At 39.2% G+C, this 17,223-nt stretch overlaps 1 protein-coding gene across 1 annotated transcript in view; it reads right to left on the reverse strand.

Moving 5' to 3' along the window:
- The window catches only part of DOCK3 (dedicator of cytokinesis 3), a 185,266-nt gene that overhangs the window by 114,895 nt on the left and 53,148 nt on the right, over positions 1-17,223 (reverse strand). Inside the window, exons 6-7 of the mRNA XM_058812859.1 lie at positions 9,899-10,047; positions 1,914-1,998 (exon numbers count right to left, since the gene is read on the reverse strand). Of these exons, the coding sequence (XP_058668842.1) occupies positions 1,914-1,998; positions 9,899-10,047 (234 nt within the window). The remainder of the gene's footprint in view (positions 1-1,913; positions 1,999-9,898; positions 10,048-17,223) is intronic.

A 17,223-nucleotide genomic window follows, 5' to 3' on the forward strand; every position in this document is an offset into this window, starting at 1 on the left:
ACTGCTCTGCTAATGAGTGTTTTCTATGTTACATTTAACATCCCACAATCCTGAAAATATAAGAAAGTAATTTGGCTCTCACAACTACTCCTGCAAGATTATTTTCAATGTAAAACCTCACTGCTCATTTGAGAATCCATAAAGTATTTTGTCACAAATAAGGAGGATTCTCTCCCTGGGTTTCTATTAAGTAATAAAAACAATCCCCAAACCACATTAGAAATAACCCTTAAAACAACCTAAGTCACCAATATACTTTTCCTTCATTTTTTACCAAATTTAAGTTTAAAAAAAAAGTAACAGGTTTTCAGCTGCTTTGGTCCCTGAAATTGCCTCCTGACTGTGAAGAGATGTGATTAGACAGCACTGTCCCCTTGCATCCACAGACCCCAGCAGCAGTGAAGTGTGAAGTGAGTAATGGTGCTGTCCTGAGCCCTGCCCAGCATGGAGCAGCACAGAGACAGTCACAGGACTAAGGGTGACATAATCAGGCTGCTCTGGCAATAAATATTGTCTATTTGCAGTACTCCAAGTACTCAGAGTAAAAAAATGTGCAGAATAAACCTCAGAGTAATAAACCAATCCTTAGTTAGCAACTAATCTCACACCCTGAGTCTTCACTGATGGAATTTGCTACCGAGTTATTTCCAGGCTGGGCTGAAGGAAAACTCTGCTGTACTGGCACCAAATTCTCCTCAGACCATGGCAAATAAGGAACAAACTGTAAAAATTGGCACTATAGATTGGTGCACTTTCATATTTTTTATGCAATAATTCTTACTTCTTTCCATGAAATCCATTATTATACATTGCAAATAATCCAAAGCAGCAACAGCACCCAGCTTGTTTAGAAAACATGCCCTTGGTTTAAGCAAAAGTCACATCTTGCAACCAGACCCATCACCAAGCCACATGGACCTCTCTGCCCCTAATTTTAAATAGCTGAAAGTCAAAACTGTTTTAAAACAGGAAATTAAAAGCTTCCTAGGAGTGAGCAACACACTAATAACATTATGTAGAAAACAACTATTTTCTTTGGAAGATATTAAATGAAGAAATTGTACAAAATAATTGCTGAGGGTTTTTTATTTGTCTTTTTTGTTGATAAAACAGCATCTGGGAAAGGGTTTTCATTCACTTTTCGGAATTATACATATTGTTTCTCCCTCTACAGTTACATCACAATCCAAACCAAAATTATCTGTATTAGTCCTACTAACAGAGAATCCAAACATAGGTAGTAAAATGCATCAGTGGCTTTACAGTTCACTAATGGCACAATTCACATTTCCCAAACAACTTCAACTTCATTATGTACAAACAGGACTGTACAAGTCTCACTTGTACAGTCTTCACTGGAACTCACTCCAGTGAAGGAATTGTACTGCTTCACCTGAAAATCCAAATATTCAAACAAACTCCATGCTTTCCAAGGAGCACTGACATACAACAGGGATGGCCTTAATGTTCAAGGATTAGTTTTGCCTAAATTAACTTATGCATTGGTCTCCCTCCTCTCTCACCTTTTTTGTGAGCTCAAGAAGTCTTTGCAACAGGGCAAAGATGTTTATTATCCATGCAACCACAAACCCAGACTTTTCACTTAAGTATTCTTTATCTGCAAATCTGCTCAAAGAATCAAATAATGGTTCTCACAGACTTTCTGGACTCAGAGACCCTTCCAAGAGTTAACAGCATGTTACTTTGTAAATTGAAATAAAAATGTATCAAAGCATGCCACTGCTTAGGGTAGGAGAGACGCTGCTGTGGTCATCAGGGTGCAAATGAAGAAGACATTTAACTAACAACACCATTGGAAACAAAGAAACATGTAAGAGTAAAGAATAAAAACATTTTCCCTTCTTTCCCACCCACAGTGAAAACTCAGAGCAATCTCCCATAGAATTTCTTACCATTTTATAAAGGTCTGACACACTGATCTGATCTGAATCCACAACCTCAAAGTCCTTCCGTGGAACTAAGTCAAGGCCCAAATGTCTGCAAGAGAAGGAAGGAGCAGCGTCAGTGAGGCCCATGAATGTCACCTGCACCTCCTGCATGTGCCTCCTCCAGGGCAGGGACACAGCTATTCCAGTCCTACTGCAATTGTTAGCCATTAAACAACTCTAAAGAAAATTTAATGTAAATATCAAAAAATCCACCTACAAATTTGTTACCTTTTGTTTCCCAAATTCAGTGGAGCTCTGGCAATTAATACAGGGGAAGCTTTTGGCCAATATGTTGGTGCAGTACTCAAAACAAGGTAATTTTGTACATGGAAATGTAGCAAGCAAATAGAGTTCATATGCTGTTTGCTGCTGAAGTATTTGACAAAGATCCTTCATTACATAATGAAAAAGTTCCATTAAGAGTCCTGTTCAAATGTGCCAACAGATTCTGAGTCTTGGGAAGGTGCTTTGATATTCCTGGTGCTCATAAAACTTCACCCCCATGTAAACACAGTAATTTTTGTTAGTAATAAACAATAACTGCAATAACAATAATATTAATCTGTACTTGTAACACACACAAAATGTTTTTAATTATTCTGAAGAGAATTAATCAACTTAAATCAACTATATAAACTGACAAAAAAAAATACCAGTGCAAAGATGACAAGGAATTCAGCTGTAGAAAAGGCAGTTCAGGTCACAGCTTCACAGGAGGAGCAGACAGAATAAGATATTCTTTATCCAGACAAATAAATGCAAACTGTTAATGATTAATTAATAACTGTAGACTGCAGAACAAGACAACCTTAAAGGTGACAAACCCCAAGTTTTGTTCCATAGATCTTCAGTTTCTGAGGCACAAGGATTTCTGAGCATTACAATAAAAAGCTACACTAAACATTATTATTATGAGTAAATTTTTAAGAAACCCAACACATGAATTAACCATTTTCCTGCTTTAGCCTTATATAACTTCGATACTTCACTTCCAGACATTTTATATTGAAATTCTTAACAGTCTTAAAGAAAAAAACCAAACAGAAGAGGTGCCCTCACGAATTACTGTGGCACTCCTGTCACAAACTATAAAACAAGAAGCCAATTTAATTTTGTAATCAGAGAGGGAAACATTGTGCACAGACTTGTTCCTGATGGCAAATGAAAAATTTTATTGAGAAAAACCTCTCTGGTACTGTAGAGTAATTGTGTGGAGCAATAACAGAAGGCTCCAGGCAATCCAGTGTCTCTTTCTGAGCAATTGGCTTAAAACAACAGCTGGGGAGAAGCAGCTCTTTGGTAGAAGCTCAGCTACGTTTGCTCACCAAGGTGCTTTTAAATGTTACCCAGAAGTTTGCAAACTCCATAATTCTTTTTTAGAACCTTTGCCTAAGCAGGTTTTCCTTCTTTATTTATATCCCTAAACCCTCACATCTCCAAAATACAGCTCAGCCCTGTTCACTTGCCCTGGCAGCACTGTATGGTCATTGAAACCCCCTACTGACCAACTGGAATTTCCAGTTCTCAGTTCTTTGCTCAAATCAATTATATTTTCAGGGGAAAAAAGGGAGCAGCTTTCCTTCTCCAATGCAGTTTCATGTCAAATACCAAATTGTAAATTCTAATGCTACATTGTGAAAGTCATGGTTTCACACTTTGCTTTGATTAAAGCTATCAAACACAAGTATCTGTGGCCCAGGACCAGTATTTGAAAACTGAAGCTGCAACAATGAAAATGACTGCATCTATTTACCAAATGAAAAAGATTAAAATAAGGACACACTAGGTAATCCTTACCTGCAGCTGCCAGTTGAGCCTACTTATCACAGAAAGTTAAAAAATATAATACAAAAAATGGTAAAATCAGAGATCACTGCAAAGTTTTTTTTTGTTTTTTTTTTTTTTTTTTTGTTTTTTTTTAATGTTACTGCTCATAAAATTCATTCCCAGAAGCTTTCCTGAATGTATCTAACAACCTCCAAAACACCCTGCCATTCACATGTGTGCACACTCCCACCCTGAAGTACATTGATAAAGGGATTTCTCCTCAGCACACAGATAGGAACAGATGATTCCCTACTGACACCATCAAAGCCACTGTGTGTGCACTGCAGTTCCAGGGCAGACACTGAGCTCTATTAAAGTTCTCCAGGAAAACCTGGCCAAGCCAATCCCAGCCTGACCAGGTTCTGTTCACATCATTTCAGCTCTCTGGAGAGCTGGGGTGAAGCAGTGCCTGCACTCATTACTCAGAACATGACAAAAGTATTATCTTCTGCTTAATAATGTTCAACACAACTGCAGCAGCATCCCTGTGAAACTTATCTAATACCCTATTTTTAGTTAAATCCCTTAACACCGTGGATTTTCAGCCCAGAAGATTCTCATTCTCTAATACTATGTTAATCCTGCACAACACTTGCTCCCAGCAAATAAGGGTGTCTTGGCTGGAGCACAAACATGCAGCCATTTACTGTGCAGGTGGAAGGCCAGGTTTGTACACTCAATTTGTATCAATTATTTTTTGCCTGTGAAGGACTGACAAGATAATGCTGGAGATGGCAGTGACAGTCAGTGGCCCACTTTCCCTCTCTATTATCAAACACTGGGGGATAGAAGAGCCCCAGCTGCCAGGCAGTATTTCTCCAAAACAGAGCACGCATAAAAATTACATAATGTGCTGGTTTGTTTATTTGACAGTTCCTGTCTCCACAATACTTCCTTTTACCAGCAAATGCTTGTGCTTTTTTATTCTGCCTTCACACTGAACTGCCCTTCAAAAACATTTCCCAAGCATACCTACAAAATATCCCCAAGCTTATCAATTACCTCTTGATTGCATCTGTTTGGGATCCCTCCAGCTGGCATTTAGACACTCTCCTCATCTACATAAAAGTCTTCACGATTTTTCTTTCTTTAGGGGATAAAAATTTTAAAAATCCACCACCTGAAATCTCTAGACAATTTTCTCTCAAGTAATATGGAATCAAGCCAACTGACAAAAATAGAGGGCTTTTTAATAGTGAAAGGGATGGACACACAACTCAAGGTTACCTGGGCTTCTAGAAAAAAACCAACTTAGGTTTAATGGTAATTCTGAGGAGCAGTCCTAATTTCCAGTACGTTCACTTATTTACAATACAAACACTACAGCATTTAGAATTCATAAAACCACAGGTCAGCACAACTCTTCCTAAAAGAACCTTGAAGAAATATGGCATTTGATGTAAAAAAACCCAAAAACTTTTCAGATGCAAACTCAGTCTTGAAGAACAGATTGGGAGAGCTCATCACATCTCTGGACGGTGCAAGATCTCATCCCCTTTGCTCCAAAAACATCTACTTTACCTCAACCTTTCCAGCTGTAATTTTGCAGCCAGCACTACTTCTTTTATTCTTTCTCTTAATATATGAAAGCCTTACTTAATATAACTTATATTTCTTAAACACAAATAAAGGTGGTGAAGGGAAAGAAAATTATGCTAGCAGTGATTCACATAAACTATGTACAGACTTTAAAATGGACTTTGAAGGAAATACAATACAGAAATCCACAGAAAACTAAGTACATGAAAAAACAAACCATGCTTGTCAAAATGAGACCCTGCTAATACAACTCGATAGTTTTCTTCGACAGAATTAAGTTCAGTTATACAAAAAACCTGCAGGGACTGCAATCTACAAAGAAATTAGTAAAGTACTGATGTAATGCTACACAGGAAATGATTTTTTAAAATGAGCATGATGAGATGAAGGTAAATAATCTTAGCTAGGAACTGATAAAAGGGAACTGCAGCAAATACTTCTGAGCATGGCATTATCAGGCTACAGAGAGAGGTTATTCAGGTTTTCCTCAAAGACTGATTTTCAGCAAAGTTCCTTACCCCTTTAATCCCAACTCAATCATTACCCCAAGGAGAGGGAAAGATGCTGCACATTCAGACAGAAATGGCAGCTGGTCTTCCTGCAATTCTTAAAGGCATTTCTTCATGGTTGTTTAAGTTGGTTATTCCTGTTTTGATCTCCTTTGATGTAATGACAGCTACTGCAATAAAACTTATTTTAATACTCCAAACAGGTATCATCTGTACTTTTATTCTTACCTCCAAGTGCATTTTACTAACTTGAAGCTTATTGTTACAATACTACCAAAAAGTCATTCTTACTCCTTTTATGTCAAGAAAATATGACAAGAAGATAAATCAGTCCAAGCCCCAAAATAATCTATGAGTGATAGCACTGAAATTTAGGGCTTTTTGAAATTCAAGACTGTGCTGACTTCACTAGATCACACAATTCCTGCCCCCCACAGTTATGGATGTCAGTAGTTAGTAGGCACTAACCAGCTGCTGCAGGCTTTCCAACTGCAATTCTCAGGCAGGAGAAAAACCACGACCTTAAAAGTGTGATTCATTTTCTTTGTATGACAGTGTAAAAGATATATTGCTAATATTTTGCCCTTTGTTTTTCTTTTTTAACACTCATTTTTAACTTCTGGCTACCTGTGGATCTTTCTGTGCAGAATTTATGGCAACTATTTGGAAAATTTCTTTTAATGCAATGATTTTAATAACATTTTATGGGAAAAAAGAATAACCTTTGACTAAAAAGTAATAAAAGCCTACAAACTCATCTTGTTTACTGGCTTTTATCTGTCAAAAATATCAAAGTGTTGGTGGCTCCCCCTCCTTTCTCTGTTCCTGACCCAAAACACAGAATACACATTCCACATTTACAGGGAAGGAAGTGTCTTCCCTGAGTATGCAAGGAGAGCTGGATGCTTTCTGGTAATCTCCTGACAGATGCTACATTAATGTGAAAGAACCAGTCCTGAAGATCAGGTGAGATGACCTCTGGTTTTCAAGCTGAATTACTTTGAAGAAAGCTTCATCTGCCTTTCTGGCACACAAGGTATTGCACATACTGCTGCAATTAGCCTTTGGCACTGAAGCAGAGGATTCACATTTCAAATAGAAGCTCTGTCAGGCAGATTCCTTCATCTGTTTTTGATGCGAAAGTCTCCACAATGAAACAGCTCCTCATCAGCAAAAAAGCTTCACTCTGGTTTCCTACTCTAAGCAACAGTGAAAGTGGAAAGACTTATCCATTCATGTAGAAGCAAAAACCTAAACAAAAATTTCAAAATCAAGTATCTGTTTGATTTGAAACATGATAGAAAATGAAATGAAGAACTGAAGATTCAACTTTATAATGTGACTTAAATGAGATGATAAATAGCACACTTCAGCTTTATAACAATTGCTTCATGCTTTACAACTTTTGCCTTGTTATTCACAGACCATTGGACACTTCCAATAGCGTTTCAGCCTTCCATAGATCAATATTATGGTCAATTGTATCAGAGTGAAACATTGCTAGAAAGCAGAAGTATTTGCAATATTCTGTATAAAGCCCAGCAAGATAAGGAGGAAATAAAACAGCAGATAGGATTTTGGCTGTGCAAAAATACACAGAGATCCTTAGAGTGCAAGTCTAAAATCATCAAGGTGCTCTTCTGAAGGTACCAAATTCTGATTGGGAAATACAAAAACCTCTGTAGCAGCAATGTCAGCCCTGCATGTGTACAAACCTAAACTACCTGGGGGTAAGTGGAACAAGGAAGAAAGCAGGAATGAATGAATGAAAAAAAGGATGAGTCCTGGACCTTTCTCTTGTACAGGGGAGAGAGAATGTGTAAGCAACAGAAAATGGAATGGCTATAGGAAGGGGCAATCATCGTAGTGTTAGCAAAATGATTAGCAACAATACAGGGGTTTAGCAGCAATTGTTGCTAACTAATAATTCTCACATTTTAATAGGCCAAACTACAGAGCAAAACTTCTTAGTAATTACAGCAAGCACAGAAAACGAAGCAAATAGGTTTTCAAACAGCCTAAATGAGCTCCTTCACTAAAAAAGCAACCTGTAGCTATTCATTCAAAGAGGGTATCTGTCCCTTGATTTCCACCAGCTCCTACCAGGACACAAGGGATGAATTCCAGAGCCACTGCCAGTGTATTTTAGGGAAAATTGTACCAGTTCAACAAAGTGAAAACAATCAGTAATCGGTGATGACAAGAAGTAGGAGTTTCATGTTTGCATCACTCCTTCCCAAATAATACAATTCACTGATGATCAAGGTGAGGATAAAAAGAGTCTCTCAGTAAATAAGCAAACGTTGTATATCAGATGTGTGAGATGACTATTTCCTGAAAGCTGCCTGGCAATGGAATATCTCCTGTTACATTGTACTGTCTTGAGTAATTACAGCCCTGCTCAAACTGCAGGGAACTCAATCTTCTCAGACAACATTAAGGCACATGAATAACAATGTTTTTCATTTCTTTTATTTGCAAATCTCAAGTATGACAGAATAGCAACTAACACTTTTATAATACTTGAGAAAGGGCAGTACTATGTGCATATATCTATGAAAGTCATTAGTGTTTTAGCAGATTAACACAGGTGGTCATAAGTTTTGTGATAAACCTCAGAGAGGGGGATAGAACACAGAGGCAGAACTCTTCCAGAAATTCTGTGGAAAAAGAGTGATGTTGCAGAAACACCCCTGAAGCCCCAGACATTTACATTTAAATATTGCATGTATCTCTGATATCATGCATCTCTTTCTCTAGGAATTTTAATACCTGCAGTAAGAAACAGATTTTTTTTTTCCTAAACAAGCATCCTGAGTAGATGAATATAATCCTGAACATATTTACTAATTTCACTGAGACTTCTCCATAATTGTCATGCATTAGATTTACCTTTATAGTTTGAATTACATTCCTATTTAATGGTTTTACATAAAAAAGGCCTACAGGCACCTCATGGAACAACCTATTCTCTTCACTGCTGCATTGCTCTCTGCTCTCCTCATCCTTTTTTAGCCTCACAGCATTTCTGCAGCTTCCTGTTGCTAATTTGATCATAAACTCTGAGCAAAACCAGGCAGGCGTAATGCTCAAACACAATCTCTTGGTTCCTATTTACTCCACTGGGAATAAGAATGGAAAATATCTGTAATTCTGCACTGCAGAAAGACTGGATGCAATCTATTGGTCTATGTCCTTCAGAGCTTTCTCTCAACAAGAGAGAAATGAAGTGCAGCAAAGGGGCTGCTAAACCTTTATCAGGGTGTTCAGGTATGTTCCTCAGAGGGGGTTTTGAGGTAGGCGACCAAGGAATGGAATCAAACACAGCTTAATGAAAAACACTGGGATTTTCTCCTTAGCTGTCAATTTGCAGGACTCCTCCCCACTCCCACATGCTCATGAGCACTAATCCCACTCCCAGTGGGAAATTCTCTGTTTGTCTGAGAGTGTCATGTGTGTCATGTACAACTTACCTGTCTGATCCATATCCCAGAACACACAAGTCTGGCCGAGGGCTGGTTGTTGTCTAATGACAATTTATTATCATTTCTGTGTGAATGAATTGCAGCTGTCTTTGCCTTTAAAAGAACCTCTCCACAAAATCACCACAGTGCTGACCAAGGAAATTAAACCTCTGAGAAGTGCCGTGATACAAAAAGTCTAAATATCACAGCCTCAGCTCTCATGTCCCTGGTTAACTGTGAGATGCTCCACTTTTTGCAACAACCATTAAAATATTTCCTTAATGGAAGAAAAATCTACTTTAAGTACCTCTGAACACATCCTCCCAGGCCTAATATTCTCTAGGTTGACACCAAGTTAGTGAAGTGACCTCATCCTTTTATAAGTGCAGGGAACCCTTGGAAAGGCCTTCTGGTAAACAGCTCATTTCACACCAAGAGCAAGACTCCCTGTAGAAGGCAATAAATTCAGGAAAAAGTTATACTTGATCTTCAAATAATCCCAAGTTCTCCCTGTGCACAAATACTATTGGAAAAAAAAACGTTGAGGGGGGTCTTTTTGCTAGTAACAGTTACTTCAGAAGAATGAGAAGAAACAGGAGCCAGTACTTACTCATTGCCCCAGTCCAGCCTCACTGTGAGGTGTCTCTTGACCTCTCGCACCTGATCCTGGGTCAGGTGGCCCGAGAGCAGCTGCCTGCGGAGGTCAATGAGCTCGTTCATCACGTGCCGCAGCTTGTAGAAAAGATCCACCTTATGCTTCTGTAAAGGCACATTTTTGGGAGGAAGGGGAGGAGGGAGAGAGAAAAGGAAAGAGGCAAGGAGGGGGAAAAAAACAAGGGAAAGAAAGAGAGGGGGAGAGAATAAGTTTGGAAAGAGAGAGAGAGAAAGAGAGATTAATAGGTTACCCAATTTTCATTTAATTACCCTAGAGGAACATCAGTTTTTGTGAGCCTTAAAATATTTAAATCAAAAAGTAGTGTTAACTGATGCAATTCATACTAAATAACTTCTTATTCCTGTGGTTTAGGCTCAATCTGCTAAGAGGCCCATTTTCTGATGGAACCTAATGCTGAATAAGAGGATTCATTAGGCACAGCAGGAATCGCTTATTCCAATCATACAGTAAATGTAAAATTTTAGATTTAAAGTGATAGAGGTGAAAAAGTTTACTTCTGTCAGCAGCTAAGTGAATGGCTCTGAACAGTCTGCAATGAGTCACCACAACAAAAAAGCATTTTGAAATTATTTGTGATATTCCAGTTACTAAAGTTCAGCCAGGTATGAAGGGGGTGGGTGTGTGAACATTCATTACCTGGCACTCTAAAAAGGACTAAAGCAATTAATGATAAAATCCACCAGGAAAACTACTTTGAAAGAGAAAAATTACCATAGATAATATAAAACCCCCACACCACCATTATCAGTAAAGACAAACAGATAATATCCCCAAGAATTTACACAACTAACACTGGAATCCTTTCCATAAGAACTGGTTTTACTCCATTATGGAAAAAAACCCACTTCACCAAAACCAAATCCCCCAAAATCAGACAGAAGTGGAAATACAATTATTTCCTGCAGGGGAAAAAAGTATGTGAATTCCCCAAAAAGGAAAGTTTAAGGCCAACAACCAAGGCCACTCATAAGATAAGATAAAATAAGGACATTTGTCCCTTTTGTCTCTGTGCTGGGTCAGGACTGTGTGTCAAAGGGGCTCGTTTCCATCCAGTCTCCAATACTGCATAAAATAGCCAAGGTGCCATGAAAGATGAGCACAAGAAGGAAAACAAGATCTCCAGATGCAGCTGGATGCTGTTCTTTTAACAGCTGAGCTCCATCCCTTGGCTCTGCAAAGCCTGAAGTGTTGGAATGTCACTTGGGAAAACAGCGAGTGGATGGACTGACATGGGGACTGGATCAGCTGGCAGCGCCTTGATCACATCTCTGCCGCTACATGAGTGGGTTATAAAAGCCCTCTAAACACAGACACCTGCATCTACCCAGATTACATCTGAGAGGGGAACAGCCACAAAGAGAAACATAAGTGTTTTCTCTTGCAACACATTATTAGAACAAGTGTTTTTCACTTGTTTACCCAAAATAGCTGAGATGAGATGAAAAAAGAACTTCCACCTACTTGAGTTTGTTTTCCTATAAGACCACTAGATCTGCATGACTTAGGAAAACAGACATCAATGCAATTCATTTTGATAAGCATTTTTTAATTTCTCTGAACCTCATTACACATCTGTTTTGCTGAAGCAGGTTAAGCACAGATGGCATCATCAGTTGTTCCTATCAAACAATTTGGAGATGAAAAGATGCACAATCTTTCAACTCTGCATCAATACTGGTTTTGGTCCCACTTGAAAGAAAGAAAAACAGACACTAGACCTAAGAGAAAGACATAAATTTCTGGGGCTGAAAAAAATTATGCAAGGAAGATAATCATGTATAGCTGATAAGCTTAAAATGACTCCATTTTGTTCAGATTTTATTACTAAATGTAAAGTCACAAGTAAATCCTATATAAGCTGCCAATGACAGTAGGTATGAGAAATGTCCATTTTATATGCTATTTATGTGAACAATAAAAGGTTGTCACTTTCTAAAACACAAGATGAAAACAATTGAGCTTGGTAGTATCAAAATAGCAAATTAGGTATATTTTAATAACAAACCAGTTGGGAATGAAATGATCATGAGAATTAGGTCCCAAACCATCATGTTCAGACTTCCCAAGCAAACCTGCTAAGAGAGGCTCTTTCTCACTCCTGTAATGTGGTTTAAGGCTATCAAAGCAGGCAGGTCCAGAACACCATGCTGGCTAAATTACAGTATGTTCTATGGTTATGTTTAAACAGTCATTTTATACAAGCCAAGGAGTACCAGAAGTACTTACTTTAAATACAAATAAAGGAGACTACAGAGCACGTGTTTCACCTGCTTTAAACTGAATGCACAAGTATTGAGAGAGAGCTAAACACAGGGTATCCTTCCAGAAAACCCAGGGTGCAGGGCAAGGAAGGGAAGAAGAGAAAGTGAAAGGCAGCAGGGCTGTGGCTGTGATCTCAGGGAAACTGTTACAAAGAACCATAGATGCAAGATCCATGAGAGTGAAGGAAAAAGCTCATGAGAGAGAAAGCAAAGCTGGAACAGAGTTGAAAGTGGCTTAATTTCAGGCTTGCAGGCAGAAGGGAGTTTGAAGGAGTCAAAAATCAGTTTCTAACATCCCTCCTCACACTACAGGAGCCCAGGGACTAATAAGCTGCACATGGGAGAGAAGGAAGGAAGAAGATACTCACATTTTAATGACTTCTCTCTTTCAAGATGAAAAAAAAAACCCTTCAAAACTCAACACTAAGCTAAGTTACTCAGGATTCCTACCCCTGTGTAAAAAACCTGTATTAGAGATTGCCCCAGACACCACATTTAAGAAACTATCCCCTCTGCTCCCCCAAATTTTAAGCATTAAAATCCTTCCATTTTAGTTAAGAGTAGCACCATAAATAAACCCGAAACTTTATCATCTTGTTAGTAGTTAAATAAATGATGTGCAAGTTAGTCTGATGTGTAAACATTCATTCTGTTTCACAGTTAATTTTCATACAATCTCTAACCTCTCATTTTTTCAGCTGGCTTTATCACAAGCTCCCAAGCAAAGAGCACCTTATCAGTCCATGCAGAATGACCTGCTGTGTGCATTTATAAACATATTTGGCAAATCTGGAATATAAAATTAAGTATTTCTGCAGAACTTTTATGGTAATAACTAAAATGAGTCACAAACAAAGAACCTGGATGGCTTTAATGAATTGGGACTCTCCTCACAAGCAACACAAGTCCTCTAACACGTCTGGTTGCCTCATTTTACTATCCCCAGACACAAAAACACATGCTGTATTTCTTTGATCCGTTATAATTAACAAGTCACGCTAATCAATGTTTGGATAATCTTCAGATGTGCAGCTATGCATCAAAAAGTGGAATTCTGGCAGTATTTTTTTTCTTTTAAGGACTCTGTGGAGTTCAAAAGCCAAAAGATGGGTTTGGTGTGGAGTGTTAAAAATAGATTAGAAACTGTTGTAAAATAGCTGATAGATCGTTAAGCGTGTACTGTTAGGTTGGTTATTATATTATAAAAGGGCTTAAAGGGTAGTTATAAGAAATAGGTGTGATACGGTACGGTGAGTACCGTATCACACCTAAGTAAAGTGCATCACCCCCAACGAAACGAGCCAGCCTGGACAGAACTGTACTGGGCCAATCGAGCGCCTTAAACCATGCAAATGAAGGACAGAAAAAGAAACCAAACAAAAGGGACAAAAAGCAAGATAAAAAGGGGCTTCTGACCCACTGAATCCGTGCCGCTCCCTCTGGAACATCGGGGCCATCGCTGCTGAGCAGCCCCAGCAGCGGCGCCGCTCCATCCTCGACAGGATCTGCTGTTCCTCCTCGGCCCGCGAGCCCCCTTGCTTTAGGCCTTTCTTTTTCTTATAATAAGTGCTGAAATCACTTAAGTGCCGGGAGCCTGCTCTCGTTTTTAACACGGCGATTCTCCCACCGGGCCCCTCTCCCACAGACCAGGGCAGGGGGAGGAACTGACAATATTTGTGGGTTGAAATAAAGGCAGGGACCTCACTCACCTACCACCATCCCAGGACAACAGAACTCCCTCAGGGAATTTATTTATCGCCATTCCAACAGAGTCGGGCGGGAGATACGAAGACACAAAGAGCCCTTGTCCTCAAGCACCCCCTTCCCAAGCCCAGCGTTTTTTCCCTTTACTCCCAAACTCCTCCATCCTTCACAGAATCACTTCATCCCCACCATGACAGAATGGAGGGGTCAGTCCATGGCAGCTCTGCCCTGCTTCTCTCTCTCTCATTCTACTTTTCCCCTGTGTCAGGGTGGGTTCTGCCCACACACATCCCAGTGCGAATCCCAGCATGGATCCCATCTCCACTGCTTGTTCACGTCCCCCTGCTCAGCTCCAGTGTCTGTGGGGCTGTTTCTCCCTTTTCCCCTCATCTCCCTGCCCCAAAGCTGCTGTCCCAGAGCCTCCCTGGCTGGGCAGAGCCCTGTGGGGCCAGCTGGGATCGGCCTCTCCCCTCGCGCCGTGCCCGGACCGGCCCCCGCCCTCACGCCGTGCCCGGACCGGCCCCCGGCACAGAGCTCGGGATCCCGGCTGGGCCAGACCCCACACAGCCGAGCACAGAGCAGGCCTTGCTTCCCTGCGTTCCCTCAGGTGCCTTTGGAACACCATGGCTGCCTCTGTCATCCTCTCTAAATAAATTCCACATCATATGGAAATATATAACAGACCGGTATATTACAGCAATGGCCTATTTATAGGCACTTTGTTACCATGACTTCATTTACCACCACTGTAAAGTCAGGATTTTGCCTCTCTCAACAGCAGTCCCTTAAGACATTCCCTATAAAACTGCCTTAAGCTGTAATGGGGGAGAAGGGCACAAAAAAATTATTTTCCTTATAAAAGCAAGCGAGCAGCTTTTCCCAGGTTCCTTGTTATGGATTTTGGTATCTACATTAGATATTAAAGCCTGCAAGCACCATCAGCACATGAAAGGAAATACTAAAGCTAGAAACAACACAAAAATCATGCCTTTCTTCTCAGTTTTGTCAGGATGATTTTAATTAAGCAAATTACTTTGTATTAAAACTCTGTTGCAATTTAAAGATCTTTGCAATATTTATAGTTTAGTGTTACTCAAAATCTGTAATATTATTACTATGCAAACCTTAAACTTCACCTATCAAATTAGAGAGTATTAATACATCAAGTGCCTGTTGATCAATAAAGGTCAGACTACAGGTCAACACAAAGTTGTCACAAAAATAGGCAAGAGCTAAAAATTTGTGTGGGAGATGTGGACAGTACACAGGTGTCCTGACTGGCACCCACAGAAAAAGCAATTTGAGAACACAATTAATACTTGCACATATTCATCAGTTCTCCATATGTGCCTAGACAGCTGGTCCTCTTGGATTACAGAACTAAAATGGACTTTAAAAACTCTTAAAAAATACAAACAACAAATAAGTGAAAATAACATCCAGCAAGAATAAAGTTAAGAAATTACAACTTCTCCTAATTAAAACTACTAACTCCATTTACTAGGGGTTGAGGCAGCATCCTGGGGTTTCCAGAGGAGGCTGGGTTTGAGCTCACCCCTCTCTGACAGGACACCATTAAACACTGAGAGTCACTGGATCATAGAAATGTTAAGGTTGGAAAAGGTCTCTACAATTGTCAAGCCCAATAAACAACATAAGTCTTCCAAATCAAGTAACAGATTGAGAAAGGCATCTCAGTTTAGGTTTATTTTCATTCTTCTACCCTGAAAGTCTCTATTTATTAGTCCTCAATTTATTCATAAAGATGCATTATCATGAATTGTACTTATTTAGTCTTATGAATATTCATAACTTTCAGCTTCAAACAGAAATTATTTACTCCAATAAAAATCTATCTAAATTGATTCTCTACTGTATTCACAGAGGGCATTTCAATTTACAGTTTGTAATAAAGCCCAGTAATCAGAGAGACAGAAAAAATAACTTCAGACTTTTGCTATTGAAAAGGAGTAAAATATCTTAAAATAGTGACATGTGACAAGGGAAGAACTTAAGCAGTAAAAAGAATGATGCAGCATCAATAAAGAAAGCAAAACCAGAGAAAAACCAACAAAACAAAGCCTGTACAAGATAAACAGGGATGTTGCTACAAGCTTTTCCTTTCTATTAGATTAAATAACCTGCCTGAATTACCATATATCATACTTCAGTAATAATTTTTTTCTAGATATACTATGTCCTTATGCTTCTTCCAAATAGCTCAAAAGCTGAAAGATATATTGAATTTACATCAGTAACTTCACAAAAAGGTTCCTTGCGCTCTTGGCAACAATCCAAGGAAAAAGCAACAATCCTGGCTTTCCCTGAGCTGCAAAATAAAACTAAATTCTCAGAAGAATGAAGCCTGTGATATGAAGCCCTAAATCACAGAGAAGCTGATTGAATACAGGCGCCTCACACTAGCAGTGCATATGCAAACTTCTCACCCCTCCTTATTCCCTCCATGTCTCCTAAATGTATTAGAAATTCCATTTGTGCAGTGCTTGTGCTGACCTCCCCCTCTCCTGAGGAGCATTTAATATGCTTTACCAGAAACCTTGTGCAGCAAAGCAACAACTGGATTGCCTCCAAAATAATTTCAGAACTCCACTGGATTGGATTGTACATTTAAAAAAAAAATTAAATGTATTCAAATTCTTTACAATAAACCAAAACCAATAATGGTTTGTTTTGTTCCAAAATCAAAATGGTGTATTTAAATCAAAGCTATCTGCCAACACACCCAAAACCTGGTGATATCTTTTATCTGCTGCAAACCAAACAAACACCCTACAGCCTTTCACAGCTTGAAACCCCTTGCAGAGGAGAGCCCAGGTAGCACTGCAGCCACAGTAGCACTTAAGGAACAGCAGGACACAGGAGGACAATCCTCACAACGTCAGCAAAGCTCTTTTGCCTTGAAAAAGCTTTTCCTCAGATCTGTTGTGAGGGACAGCGGGTACTATTTAAACCGGTTGTCACAATGCTCTCTATTTAACAAATCAACCCATCTCAGTTCAGAGCTCTCCACAGAATATTATGAAGAAAAATGTTTTTACAAAGGGTTAGTCCCACTCTATTGCTCTTCTTCAAGAAGAGAAATGTTCTCCTATTTGTTTGTATCACCTCACAGACCTTAAATGATTAATTCACACTAATGTGCAATTCAGAGCCTATTTTTATTTATAGCAACTCAGTATAGTACAAACAACTTCTCCACTCTAAACATCAATTATGCCACACATGTAAATAGCTCTGAGTACAAGTTATTACACTCCCTGGCAGTCAAGATGT

Source organism: Ammospiza caudacuta, chromosome 12 (assembly GCF_027887145.1).
Source record: "Ammospiza caudacuta isolate bAmmCau1 chromosome 12, bAmmCau1.pri, whole genome shotgun sequence".
In the NCBI taxonomy this organism is placed as follows: Eukaryota; Metazoa; Chordata; class Aves; order Passeriformes; family Passerellidae; genus Ammospiza; species Ammospiza caudacuta.